The 14,918-nt window shown below is 46.0% G+C and overlaps 1 protein-coding gene across 7 annotated transcripts in view; it reads right to left on the reverse strand.

Moving 5' to 3' along the window:
* The window catches only part of TLN2 (talin 2), a 402,173-nt gene that overhangs the window by 98,099 nt on the left and 289,156 nt on the right, over nt 1-14,918 (reverse strand). For all 7 annotated transcript variants that reach the window (XM_084886348.1, XM_084886349.1, XM_084886343.1 and 4 more), the window contains 3 exons: nt 14,144-14,246; nt 2,131-2,339; nt 687-806 (listed from right to left, as the gene is read on the reverse strand). In XM_084886348.1, coding sequence (XP_084742474.1) covers nt 687-806; nt 2,131-2,339; nt 14,144-14,246 — 432 coding nt within the window. The remainder of the gene's footprint in view (nt 1-686; nt 807-2,130; nt 2,340-14,143; nt 14,247-14,918) is intronic.

The raw sequence follows: 14,918 nt of genomic DNA on the forward strand, positions 1-14,918 counted from the left end.
ATCCTATTCTCCCGAACTAACAGCCATCCATTCTTAGGAGTGGCCTTTGCTCATAATATAGCTTGGCTACAGAACAGAAGCGTCACCAGCAGACCTATGACTGTGCCTGAGAAGTTGCAGAGAGAGAGAGGCTAGACTCTCACTGTCACACCGAATGCACTGCTTGCACACCTGGATGTAAGTGCAACGTGCCGGGCACCAGACAGAAAAGAAACAAAGATAAGCAGGCACCAGCCTCCCAGAAGGAGGCTCACAGAGCAGGGAAGGGAGCAGGTCCCAGGTGAAACCCCTCACACTACCTCTCCTTTAGTGAGTCTTGGACACATGCCCCTCCACTGCCTGATCGTCATTGCCCCAGATGCCCTGATGAGAGGTCAGATAGTCACCTACTCCCCACTTTCCCATCTCACGGGATGACCAATAGCAAATGGCAAATGTGTTCCAAGAAAAAATGAACTTTAATAGCTCCACCTGAAACGTCACTGAGCAGGAAGCCAAGCTAGGAAAAGGCAGATGGGCAGGAATAACAGCCTCCTAAAGGAGAGGGTGGCTCTCCGAGGCCCCCTGGAGGAGAGAAGACCCACGCATGCACACACACACACACACACACACACACACACACACACACACACACCCCGCAGTGAGCTCCATTCCGCAAGGCCCCTCCCCAACCCCAAACCTCTCACCGAGTCCACAAGTAGCTTCTTGCTGGACTCCCCGATGCTCTTCAAGGCCACGTCCACATCCTTCTGCCCGGGGAGGCAATTCACACAGTTATTCAGGGAGTGCGAGACGGCTTTGGCCACCTGCATACACGGAAGGAGAGAAGCTCTGTAAGAAAGCGGCTTTCCGCACATTTTTGCACGCGTTGGGAACGAGCAGTGACAGTATGCAGAGCTGAAAGAAGGTGGAGCCATGGTCCACCAGCATCTTCCTGACACTGTTTACCCTTAAACCTCCTCCTCTGGCCTCTCGCTGCGGTAAATATCCTGTCTTGGCAAAGGGGCTGACACGCTGAGACAGTACACCCTGCTTTTCCCCAAAGCCAGGCTATGTCGGTGTGACTCTGCGATTCAAACTCAGAGCTTGCCAATATCATGTCAGGTGCTAAACAAAGATGTCTAACACGGAGAGAAACAGAAAGAGCTCCCCTGTTGGGAGCCCTGCAGAGATCACAGAGGTGGAAGCAGGCAGGCCTTGAGTTCCCTGGATAGCAGCTAAGGGAGCTGTGGCTGATTTCTGCTCAGCGACCCTCCGAGTCATCAGCCCCAAGCCTCTCTGCCCACGGGCAGGCAGACGGCTCCGAGCACTTCCAGACCCACCGGGAGGTGCCCACAGGGTGTCTTTCAGGCCTGTGTGAGGCTCCCAGTTTGTACTATTCGGTGTTCTCAATTAAAGGGCAAGATCTTAAGTGTGAGCTATGTCAACCCCTTTAATCTACAGCATCTTCTTCCTAGTGACTGGTGCAGAGCTTCGTCTAGAGATGGTTTCTAGCCAACTAGGTGCATCAAGTAGTTGAAGACTCCTCCTAAGAGGCAGTAGAAAGTCAGAGTTTAAAACTCTGAGTGGTCAGACCAAGTACATCTACCTTATCTCCCAGGCTAGGAAGAGGAATACCCTTGAGCATATGTAGGCCCAAAGCAAAAAGGTTGTGTCCTGACTCCTAAAGCTCCAAGGGCAGATTTTAACAAAGTAAAGTCCCCAATACTCTCTGTTGACACACTATGTTGGCTACTAGGCAAGACTTACTAAAGTAGGTATTAAGGTCTGGCTGGTGTGGCTCAGTGGTTGAGCATTGACCTATGAATCTGGAGGTCAGGGTTTGATTCCTGGTCAGGGCACATGTCCTAATTTCAGGCTCAATGCCCAGTAGGGGGTGTGCAGGAGGCAGACAATCAACGATTCTCATCACTGATATTTCTATCTCCCTCTCCCTCCCCTTCCTCTCTGAAATCAATAAAAACATACTAAAATTTTTTTTTTCAAAAGTATTATGTAGGTAAGGGCGGCATTGCTATGGGACTTTGGAAGGTCCTGAAAACACCCACAAAGTGTTCACACCAGAAGAAGAATGCCAGGAGGGAGCCTGCTAACACACCCACTTCAGTGATGACCCCATTCTGGCCTCACCTGGGCCAGCCGCTGCTGACTCTCTGCATCACCAGGAGCAATCAGCGCCTGCTTGGCTTCTTGGATGAGCATGGCCGAGCCCTCCATCACATCACGAGCAGAATCCAGCATGGCGTGCGCAGCTGCGGGGTCACTTGTCGACGCAGCCACTCCACGGGCAGCCTGGGCCAGCGTCTTCAGAGCTTGGGCCGTCTCTCTAGCTGCCACCCCTGTGGATAAAAGCCATGATACTTGGGAGTAAACCTCTAGACTGAGCCTCCTAGAAAGAAGAGTGTCCGGCACACTTGAGCTCCAGATTCCTTAATTATAAAATTTGAATTGCTGTGCTTCTCAAAGAAGTTGCCCACACCACTGGCTCGGGACCAATCCAAGAGAGACATTCTAACAAATGCCGTGCTGAAAACTATTTCCTTCTGGCTCCCCTCACCCCCACCGCCCCACTGCTCCTAGACCTAGAACACCAAGTGCATGGGCTCACACTCAGGTGACTCATTCAAACCCACCTTTCTTCTCAATTGTTTTGATCGGGGCATAAGCTTATCTATATCTACATATAGATATAGATAAGCTTATAAAACCCTAATATGCAAATAGATCGAACAGTGGAACTGGACAACCAAACAACCAGTCACTATGACGTGTGCTGACCACCAGGGGGCGCATGTGGAACATGCCGGTGTCAGCAGCAGGTGGCAGAGCGCAGAACATGGGGGGCATCGGCAGTGGCAAGATAGTGGAGCAGGTAAGCAGGGGTGCCAGACCAAGGCGGGTGCCATTTGCTGTCATTGGGATGAGCCTCTGGTAGTTACTGAATATTTTTGCTCCTGCACGCCGCAGTCCCACCCAGTGCTTGCATCTGTTGCTGGCACCAGCCCCGCTTGCACCCACTGCCAGCGCCAGAGCCAGAGCCACGGCTCACACGCTTTGCCAGTACCCGGTGTCAGTCCTGATGGCTCGGCGCTGTTAGCAGGTGCAAGTAGCCTGAGGACTTCTCCACCTACCGCTTCTCCTGAGGGGTGATCAGGGCAGCAGCCACCACTCGCACCTGCTACCGGCCCCAATCACTCCATGCCATCAGTGGTTTGTGAGGGGCTGGTGCCCTAAGCACATGGGAACGGCGGTGGCGGGAGCAAGGCTGCCAGCAGACCTGGGGCCAGGCGCCGCAGCGGGAGGGGCAGAGTGGGAGTGTGGAGGATGGACCAAGACCCGCCCCTGTGCCCACCACAGCCTCGCGGTCCACAATTCCTTTCAAGGTGCACAAATTTGTTCGCTGGGCCCTTAGTATACACTCTGGGCAGCTCAGTGACTTTCTACTTGTGTGTCCATCTACATATATCTGTCCTCCGGATGGAGACATAGAACATTCACATCACTAGTGCCCATTCCCAGTCAATGTCCTCTCACAGCAGAGGTCATCACTATTCTAGCTTCTATCACTTTTGACTAGTTTTACCTGTTCTTAAACTCCACGTTGATGAACCCACACAGTATGTATACTTTTATATCTGGTTTCTTTCTCTGACCCACAATGCTGCGAGATTCACCCATGTTGCTACCCAGAGCCATTCATTCATTTTCTTGATGTATATATAGTATTCCATTATATGCATTCCATTTATGCATTCTGCTGCTGCTGAACATTTGCATTGCTTCCTATAAATAAAGCTACCAAAAAAGTTCTTGTACATGCATTTAGGTTGACATATGGAATAGTTTTTTAAAAATATAAACGTAGGAACACAATTGCTAGGTCACAGAGAAAGTGTAAATTTAGCTTTAGAAGTACTACAAAGCTTTTTTCCCCCCAGAACGTTTTTTACCATGATGCACTTCACCAGCAATGTATGTGAGTTCCATCCTACACCCTCGCTGAAACTTGCTATTGTCAGATTTTTTATTTTAGCCATTCTGGTGGGTGTTCAAGTGCCTCTCACTGAGGGTTAATTTTATTCTCTCTAGTGAGTAATGATATGGAGCACATTCTCACTTCATTGCCGTTGGGATTTCCTCTTTTGTGAGAGGCCTGTTCACCTTTCAATTCACTTCTCGAGATGTTGGGATTAAAAACTCTGGCACCACCTCCTGCAGAATGAACATGAGCCTTCCTACACGGCACTAGTCCTTGGCAACCCAAGAAGAGGACGCAGGCTGGAAATGCCAGAGCACGTGACAAAGAGACCCGAGGATCCCAAGAGCTGCAGAAGAGCCGACCGTAGAGCTCATCTCTGAACCGTCTCGCAGACGAGGCCCAGCGCTTGTCTGTGAACACGCTTTTAGAAGCAGCACCAGAGCCAGACCTGAGGGTTTCTAACACTTGGTCAGACTCTCTGCACAGTGCTCTCTGGGATGGAGAACAACGAGGGATCTTGTTAAAGCATGTAACACCTGCGTGAAAAATACGCAAGTCAATTTTTTTTAAAGGCTTTGGCCGGCCGGTCTCTGGGGGCCACGGAGCGTGGCCTTCACCAGCCATTGCTTTGGCTGAACAGACACGGTAGGTGGTCCTCTTCTTGCTGAGGATGATCAGGCCCGTAATACAATGAAGAGTGCAAAAGGCCCCGCTCCATAAACAAGATGACCTTACAGCACTGCAGACTTGCTGAGCTGTAAATGTTTAGGAAGCCACACAGCTGGGGCATAACTCTACAACCTAATCAAGGCAGGTCCCGAAACCGCAGTCTGCCGCTTCTCACACGGCACTTCCGAGTGCAACATGCCGAATCAAAGGTGTTGAACACAGTGCTTTTTGAGGCAGAGGATAAGGCCAGGAGAGAAAACACGAAAATAATAAAGCGAAGGTGGCAGAGAGAAGCAAGTTGCGTAAAACAGTCATTCTACTTTATGGTTCAGCTCTGGCCCAGGGCGGAAGGATGTCCCTGTGCAGAAGGGCTGCAGATGAGGTTTGGTTAAGACCTCATCTAGCTCTGATTCTGCTGCTTGTTAGCTGGGCGACCTACACTGTTGCCTTTTCCCTTGGTTTCCCACAAGTTTTAGGGGAGGCTAAGATCCCACAAGTTTTAGGGGAGGCTGAGATCACAGCTCTGACTGTTGAAAATCGTAGCCTGTGGCGTTCAGATCCCTCCTCTTTGTCATATGAACTCCTGAATCCATTGCTATTTGAGTTGTATTCAACTTTGGAAGAATAAAAACATTTATCATACACAATTAGGAAAGGCAAGTTTATGAAAAAGTCATTTACTGAAACAAGACAATTTTTTTTTAAAGGCAGAAACCAGAAGAACAGAGTTCTGCAAGACTCAAGGTCTGCAAGTTTTCCCCACGTCCCCAACCTGCCCCTCCCGCTGCTAGCTTGTCCATCCACGTGTTTTCTTCCAAGAACTCAGCATGAAATCTCAGGGCACATCCGGGGTCCTCTTTGGAGGAATCAGGTTTCCCAGAAAGAGGAAGCCACACCATCAAAAGGATGGAACAAGGCCGCCAGAGGCCTGGGAGCCCAGGGGACATCTCAGGCTGTACGTGGCAGAATTCACGCAGCAGCCTCCATGGTAAGGAAGAGAATCATCAGAGCTGGTCCTCAAGCAAACACCGCCCTCCATGAAACTGTCCCGGAGACAGGTGTGCGTTCCCGTGCCAGAGCTGCCGGTGGGAAACAGGAAAGCCGACCGCTGTTTCAAACCCACAATCCTTTGAAGACACACATCACTTCCCCAGAATTTTTGCCTCCTGGATCTCAAATTATTTTTGGTAACAGAGTCTTAAGAAGCCACATCGTGATATAAAAGATAGTGGAATTTTTGTAGATCATTATTCTTGACGGGAATTCATGTAGATTGTGTGTAGACAGCATTAGATCACACAGCAACTCACCCGGCTAAAACTAAGCAAGGCAGGTTTTTAATCTGCCCCAAGGGATGTGGAAAGGCATCTGTCTATGTAATTGAATCCGGATAATCAGAAATTCATGTGGAATACTGCCCTGGCCAAACAAACACACGTCTGCGTTAGATCCATCCCTGTGGCAGCTTATGTCACTTCTGAGTCGCACACACCTTCACCGTGGCCCAAGGAACCGAGGCCCAGGGACAGGCTGTCATCTGTGCTCTGCTCTCTCTTTGTGTCCCACCCATTCTTGAACTCTCCTGCCTTCAACAGGGAGAGCAGGGCCCTGCTTTTCCTAAAGCCGATGGATGTTCCTTAAGTCTCTCGTAGGTAACTGTCTGGGCAGCAACTACCTCTCTAGCTCTAGAGACATCCCTCTCTCCGAGTTTCCTCTCTCCAAGGCTGCATGTTCTCATTTATTATGAAGGTTTCTATTGCTCAGCTTTTTTCAATATATTTGAGCTCCTCACAGTCCCATCTGAAAAACTTTTCTCACCCTACCACTCCCCCCCAGGCAAATATATCTCCACCGTTTCAATCATTATAATTTTATTAAACATTAACAAATCTTCCTCTCTAGCCCAGATTTCTCTACCGAGTCCAGAGGCGAATTATCCAGCTGCCTAACAGGTACTTGTACTTGGATATGCTGCAGGCACTTCAAACGGAAAGCATTTAAGGTGCATGTCCATCAATGGTCCTGCATTTGCACTGCAGGGATTCCAGCATCTCCTCATTCAACTATCAGGCCACGGTACAAGCTCTCCTTCCTTCCTCCCATCCTGCCACTCCTAGCCAGACACCAACTCTCAGGTCTCTCTTTAATCCACCTCTTCCCCTTCACTGCCATCCCTCATGTGGATGCATGCAACAGCCTTCTCACTGGTCTCCCTGCCTCCAACTTTGTTTCCCCTCCAACTTATTTGCCCACAAGAGGAAGAGCAACTTCTATAAAAGGCAATGCAAACTGGACCCGTGGGGAAAAGCTCTTCAATGTTTTCACGTGCTCTTAGGTTAAATTTCGAATGACTTAAACTGGCGTAGGAGGCCTTTGGGATCGGACCCCAGTCTACCTTTCCAGCCTTATCCTCTCGTGCCTCCCCTCCTTGCCTTTTGGTTGACCCTTTCTCAGTTCATTTGGTCAGCCTTCCTTCCTCTCACCTTTGGGACTTCATCGGTGCTGCTCCCACTGCCAAAATGAATGGTGCTCCTTTTAGGTGGTTTTTCAGACACCAGCTAGACAGTCTGTCATCCTGCATGTTATCAGGGTCAGATGATGTAAGGTGTAAAGCAGTCTTTGCTCCATTAACAATGCATTTCATCATCCAGACAAAATCTGGCAAAGTTTCAGGAAAGTTTAGAAATTCTTGAAACTTAAACCTCTCCTATGCCCTATGCTTTGAAGAATTTATATATACTTTTCCTTCTCCTTGAATGCTTAATGAGCCCTAAACAATCCTTAAAACCCCAGGTGTCAATTCCACTCTGAAAATGTCCCTTACCCTCCCATTAACAGAACTGTACATTCTTTTTTTTTTTTTTGCAGGTATTACATTATCCTATGCCATAATTCTTACTGTGCTTTTATTTTCAAAGCAATAAATACACATTTTAAAAATGAAAGAGGATTTTGCTTATAGCAATGGCAGAATAACTTATTGCAGATGAACCCTCTCAGAAAAACCACTAGAAACACTGGGAAAATATACAAAAACATCTGTTTGAAGGCATTGTGAAGACGCCAAGGCAGGAGCTTTACCTTGAGGAGTACACAAAGAATGAAAGCACAGAGAAGTGAGTAGTGTTGCATTTGCCCTTGAGGCATTTTTAAATGTGTAAACTATTGTCCAGAAGCTGAGAAGATGAGCAGAACTTCCTGAAATCCCATGGGTCTGGGAAGATAAAAAAGCACAGTTCTGAGCCCAGGAAACAGCGATGTCCTAGTAAATACCACAGAGTTTGGGTGAGAGGCACAAAGGACGTCCTCCTAAAAGAAAACGGGAACTAGGCCGCACCATTTCTGTTCAGTTCAGTCCCTCCTCACATTAAGGCACTCTGCCCCTATCTTTTTTTTTTTTTTTTTTTTTTTTTAATATATTTTATTGATTTTTTACAGAGAGAAGGGAGAGGGATAGAGAGAAACATCGATGAGAGAGAAACATCGATCAGCCGCCTCTTGCACACCCCCTACTGGGGATGAGCCCGCAACCACAGTACATGCCCTTAACCGGAATCGAACCTGGGACTCTTCGGTCCCCAGGCTCTATCCATTGAGCCAAACCGGCTTCGGCTGTCCCTATCTTAATCACATGCTGGGAGCAAAGAATAATCCTCTGCAGGGAAAGAAACACAAGCTGGAGCCTCAAATTATCTCTATAATGTAAATACCAGTGATTAGCATTAAATTAAAAAAAAATATATATATATATATATAAGAAGCACCAGGAGATAAAGACCAATGGCTGAAAACAAAGAAGAGAGAAAACCCAGACAATACAAACAGTCCATATGTAGTTCTGATATTGGAATTATTGAAACTGGACATTTAATAACTGCAATAAAGATGTTGAAGAAATTTGATGATAAGATATAGAGTTCCAGCAGGGAAATGGAAACAATAAGAAAACAATCAAATGGCTATAATACTAAAAAATATGATCCTATATAATAAAGAGATAATATGCAAATTGACCATCACTCCAACACACAAGATGGCTATCTCCATATGGACACAATATGGCGACCACAAGATGGCTGGCAGGGGAGGGCAGTTGTGAATGATCAGGCCAACAGGGGGGGTAGTTGGGGGGACCCAGGCCTACAGGGGAGGGCAATTGGGGGTGACCAGGCCTGGTCGCTAGTTGTGTCTTTTCAATGGAAAAGAATTGGTAGAGGAGGGCAGTTGTGGGGGAGGGGCAGGCCTGCAGGGGAGGGCAGTTGGGGGGGACCAGGCCTGCAGGGGAGGGTAGTTGGGGGGTGGGGGGCAGGCTTTCAGGGGAGTGCAGTTGGGGGTGACCAAGCCTGGTTGTTAGTTGTGTCTTTTCAATGGAAAAATATTGGCAGAGGAAGGCATTTGGGGGTGACCAGGCCTGCAGGGGAGGACAGTTGGGGGTGACCAGGCCTGCAGGGGAGGGCATTTGGGGGCGACCAGGACTGCAGGGGAGGGAAGTTGGGGGTGACCAGGACTGCAGGGGAGGGCCGTTAGGGGCAACCAGGCCAGCAAGGGGGGGGCAGTTAGGGGCGACCAGGCCTGCAGGGGAGGGTAGTTGGGGGGACCAGGCTTACAGGGGAATGCAGTTGGGAGTGACCAAGCCTGGTCGTTAGTTGTGTCTTTTCAATGGAAAAGAATTGGCAGAGGAAGGCAGTTGGGGGGTGATCAGGCCTGCAGGGGAGGGTAGTTGGGGATGACCAGGCCAGTAGGGGAAGGCAGTTGAGGGCGACAAGGTCAGCGGGGGAGGGCAGTTAGGGGCAACCAGCCCAGCAAGTGAGGGCAGTTAGGGGCACCCAGGCCTTCAAGGGATGGCAGTTTGGGGCTACCAGGCCTGCAGGGAGAGACAGTTAGGGATGACCAGGCCTGCAGGGGAGGGCAGTCGGGGGCAACCAGGCCAGCAGGGAGAGGTTAGGCATTGATCAGACTGGCAGGGGAATGGTTAGGGGGTGATCAGGCTGGCAGGCAGAAGTGGTTAGGGGTAATCAGGCAGGCAGGTGAGCGGTTGGGAGACAGTAGTCCTGGGTTGTGGGAGGGATGTCTAACTGCCTGTATAAGTCGAGGAGTCCCAGATTGGAGAGGGTGCAGGGTGGGCTGAGGGACACTCCCCTCCCCCCTCCAGCTCCCTCCCCACCCCGTGCATGAATTCCATGCACCAGGCCTCTAGTATTTAAAATAAAAAACTCCATAGAAGGGAATGAAAGCAAAATAGACACAACTAAAGAAGAATCATGAGCTGCAGATAAATCAATAGAAAAAATTGAGAATGAAGTATAAATTAGAAAAAGTGTACCCTGGCTGAGTGACTCAGTTAGTTGGAGCATTGTCCTGTACACCAAAAGGTTACAGGTTCAATTTTCAGTCAGAGCACCTGCCTAGGTTGTGGGTTCGATACCAGTCAGGGTACATATGGGAGGCAACCAATTAATGTTTCTCTTTCACACAAGAGAGTGTGTGTGTGTGTGTGTGTGTGTGTGTGTCCCTTCCTCCCTCTCTAAAATAAATAAAAAACATTGTCAGGGGAGGATTAAAAACAATAATAAGCAAAATTATGGCAAATATAGAAAGGATCATAGGAGACACATAAAACTGAAAATGACTAACTTAAGTGGTAACTGAACTCTACAAAGAAGACAAAAGAAAGTGGGAGGGGCAGAAACAATAGTTGAAGATACAATGGTTGAAAGTTTGAAACAAAAAAAACAAAAACATTTGGTAAGACAACAAATTCCACTTTTAAGAAGTACTACAATCCAAAGCAGAATAAATATGCAAGAAAATTCCTCTGGGGACATTCTTGAAAATCAAAGGCTGAGAAAATTAAAAAAGCAAATAGAGGGGGAAAATAAAATCACATTACCTTTAGAAGAGTAAACTGACAGCTGACTTCACAAGAGAAATAAAGGAAGCCAGAAGACAATGGAATAACATCTTCAAAGGCTGGAAGAAAATAACTGCCAACCTAAAATTTTATAATAATTGAAATTATTCACCAAAACTAAAGGCTAAACAAAGGCATTTTTAGCAAAACAAAAACTGAAGGAACTGGTCACTGTAGACTCAGACTAAAGGAAATGATGAAGGAAGGTCTTCAGGCAGAATGGAAATAATACTAGGTCAAAGAACACGGAGATGTAGGAAGGAATGAAGAACAATGGAGATAAACATGGGAGTGAATAATCTATACCTACTGCATGAAGCACTATTGAGACTGAATTGAGGAGATTAATATGTATGTAGAATTAAAAGACATGACAATGAATGAGTTGGGAAAAATGTAAATACGATTTGTGTCCCAAGATTCTTGCACTGTCTGGGAAGAGGTAAACATGGTAAATTATATTAGACTTTAAAAAATTGTAATACTTAATGAAATGTACAGCTAACAAGTTAATCAAAGGGAGGGAACTAGAATTGAACAAATACACATAAATCTGAAAGAAAGGGAATAAAAAAGAACCTAGAACGTAAAGAAAATAGTATGATGATAGAATCAAACTCCAATATTATCAGTATTTACAGTATATGTAAACAGATCAAATATTCCAATTGAGAGAAAAAGATTGTCACACAAACAAAGAACTTCTTCCTCCACCAAAGAGCAGCTACATGATACTGGCAGGATATATATCCTATATAATAAAAGCCTAGGTATTGTCCAGCAACACCCTCGCGCCACCTCACCATAAGATGGCCATGTGCACAGCCGAGGTGGGGCCGGCAGCCGCTCTGCGCAGTGAGGCCTGGGGTTGCGCGGCTCCACCGGCAGGGGAACAGTTAGGGGGCCATTAGGCAGGCAGGCAGGCAGACAGGCAAGTGGCTAGGAGCCAGCAGGCCCGGATTGTGAGAGGGATGTCCAACTGCCAGTTTAGGCCTGATTGGGAGATTAAAATGATAGGAGTCAGACATCCCCCGAGGGGTCCCATATTGGAGAGGGTGCAGGCCTGGTTGAGTGACACCCCCTCCCCATTCATGAATTTTGTGCACTGGGCCTCTAGTTAAATATAAGCATGCAGAAAAGTTCAAAGCAAAAGGATGGAAAAGGATGCATCATGCACGCTGTAATGAAAACAAAAGCTTCTATGCAGAAAACTATATATTATAACAGTACTGAGAGAAAGGAAGATCTAAACAAATAGAAGAATATTACCCAGTCACAGATTAGAAGACTGTGATAAAAAGTCAATAATGTGAAGATGTCATTTACTCCAAAATTGATTCATGTAACTTCAATTAAAAAACACACAGGGTATTTGTGGGTGGGTAGGTAGAAACTGACAGGCTGATTCTAGAATTGATGTGGAACTAAAAATGAAGAGCCAAGAATAGTCAATACTAACTTGAGGAAGAATAACAGTGTTGGAGGACTTACATTATTAGATATTAACACTCAGTATATATATAAAACTGTAGTAATTAAAGAAGTGTGGTACTAAAAACAGACAATTAAAGCAATGGAAAAGAAACAAAGGATCAGTGGATGACTTGCACATATATGTGCTCATTTAATTTATAATGAAGTGGCACTAAAGACTACAGGATTTCAAAAAGTAGTGCTGAGTCAAATGTATAAGCATGTGGGAAAAAAGCTTAAAATAGTATTCTATTTGCATGTCTACAAAACTCAATTCCATATAGACTACACTTCTAAATGTAAAAAGTAGAACAGTAAAACTTCTAGACTGTAACAAAGGAGAATATCTTCATGATTTTGGATATTTTCCCCTCTATTTGCACAATTTTAAAATAGGACATAAAAAGTACTAACCATAAAGGAAAAGGAGTATAAATTGGGCTATTTTAAAATTTAGATTTTGTTTTTCAACAAGCACATTTAAGAGAGTGAAAAGGTAAGCCACAAGATACAATAAATATACCTAAGCTACATGGAATTCATACAAACAAATAAGAAAAGGATAGAAAATTCAAATTTTTTTAAAAATGTACAAAAGACATGAACAGGCACTTCACAAAAGAAGATACCCAAATGGCCAATGAAAGGGTGCTCAATTGCATTGCTCCTCAGGGAAATGCAAATTCAAACCACAATGTGCCACTGCTCCACACTCAATAGAATGGCCATGGCTGATAATACCAAGTGGTGACAAGACTACAGGACAACTGGATCCTTTGTTACTGTTTGGAAGGAGTGTAGCTGAACAGTTGCACAGCCCGTGACCCAGCAATGCCACTGAGATGCTGAGAATGTCCCATTACTTGATCTTGATGGTGTTTTGGCAGTGCATTATATTTGTGATAACTCATGAAGGTATACATTTAGGATGTATGCTCTCTTCTGGACGTATATTTACTTCAATAGTAATGTATATTTCAAACAAACAAAAAAGTCAGGCAACAATTCATACCCACTCCTCCTCGACTCCTACTCCTAGAGCCACTGAGTTCTTTATGATTTCTTCTGATTAATGTCGTATTTTCAAGCAATGGGCTTACATTGAAACTTCGTGTTTCCTTTCCAGATAGCTTCAGATGTCCTCCTGGTTCTGACTACACAAACATTTTCTTTCTTTTACAACCTGGAGTTTTTACTAAAGTTGATCATTACACAATCTGTTCCTTCCAGTGTACTCCTGCTGTCTCAGTACTCAAACCACCCATCTCCCTGCAGGAATACTAAAGACCTTTAGGCTTTTCTTTATTTGGCTCTTTCAGTTATTACTTATCTATCTCTTTCCATCTTTGAAAATTTCATTGATATCTTATTTGTTATAATCTCCTCTTTTATTCCCTTTGACCTTTCCCCCCTCTTTTCTTTAGTGGGATTTCAAGAGTTATGTACAGATAGTCCCAGAAGTTTATAATTACTATTTGCTTATAGTTTAACTAGAGGCCCGATGCATGACATTTGCGCACTGGAGGGGGAGTCCCTCAGCCCAGCCTGTGCCCTCTCACAGTCTGGGAGCCCTCAGGGGGTGTCCCAACTGACAGCTTAGGGCCGCTCCCTGGCGTGGGCCTAAGCCAGCAGTTGGACATCCTTAGCACTGTTGTGGAGGCAGAAGAGGCTCCCACCACTGCCCTTTTGCTCACCGGTCGTGAGCCTGGCTTGTGGCTGAGCTGCATTCCCCCTATGGGAGAGCTCTGATCACCAGGGGGCAGCTCCTGAGTTGAGCATCTGCTCCCTGGTGGTCAGTGCACGTCATAGCAGCTGGTTGTACCGTTGTTCAGTCAATTTGCATATTACTCTTTTATCATATAGGATTGGGGAGTGATCCACTAATAGTCTTTTTGGGAGGGGTCATACTTTATTAGGTCTTTGTGTGCAGAGCATTAAGACAAATAACAAGCATAGCATTAAGACAAATAACAAGCATGTGAAAAGTGCTTGAAAACGGTGTTGAATTGCTAAAAAAAAAAAAAAAAAGTCAGATTCACCGTCAAGTCAATGAATTCCCACCCGGCGGTCTGCCGCTGGCCCCATGGCATCAGGATTGGCGTGAGTCTCACCTGTGTAGTGCTCATTGCCTTGAGCAGCACAAGTCAGGAGCTGCGCCATGGAGGAACCCACTGCTTTAGAAGTACTTCCCAGGTCCTGAGCACATTTTTCCAGCTGCAAGAATATTCAAGTGGGGAGAGAACTTAGAAGAAAAATCATACCCAGTGAAATCTTACCATAAAAGTAATGCAGACGAAACTCAGGACCTTAGCTCTTTCCCAACAAATACACCAGTGGCACAAAGAAGCGGGGTGATGGGGAGATGGGGGAGGAGAGCCCTGCTCTTCTGCTCCAAGCGTGAACGATGAGAAATTAGGTAAGTTACTGAACCTCTCTAAGCCTCAGGTTCTTAAGATGGCAATACCTAGCTCAGAAGGTTTGCAGAGAATTCATGTACATACTCAACAAATGGTAGCTATTAGTATTATGCCTTTAGAGCTAATTTAGAAAGTGTACAACAAATCCTTAGTGAGAATTAATTATCCCTTGGCAGGAAGTGGGCAGCCATCCGGCGGTGCCACCTCCCTGGCCTGTGGGACCATTAACATGGTTCAACTTGATCATTATACTTTGAGGAGCTCTAACCAGAAGGAAATGCAATAGAAATGGAGGCTTGGAGTGGTAAATGAGATTATGAAAATGGGCAAAGTGCTTGCCTCCCATGAATAGCATGTCATCTCGCTTTGTAAATGGAATAAATAATTCAGAGAACAAAGTCAGTGGAGGCCTAGGGTCTGGGTAATTACTTGATTGCTGAATGAGGACAACGTTTGGAAGAGAACCTCT

This window comes from Pipistrellus hanaki (assembly GCF_964339955.1).
Source record: "Pipistrellus hanaki genome assembly, chromosome: 1".
NCBI classification, from domain to species: Eukaryota; Metazoa; Chordata; class Mammalia; order Chiroptera; family Vespertilionidae; genus Pipistrellus; species Pipistrellus hanaki.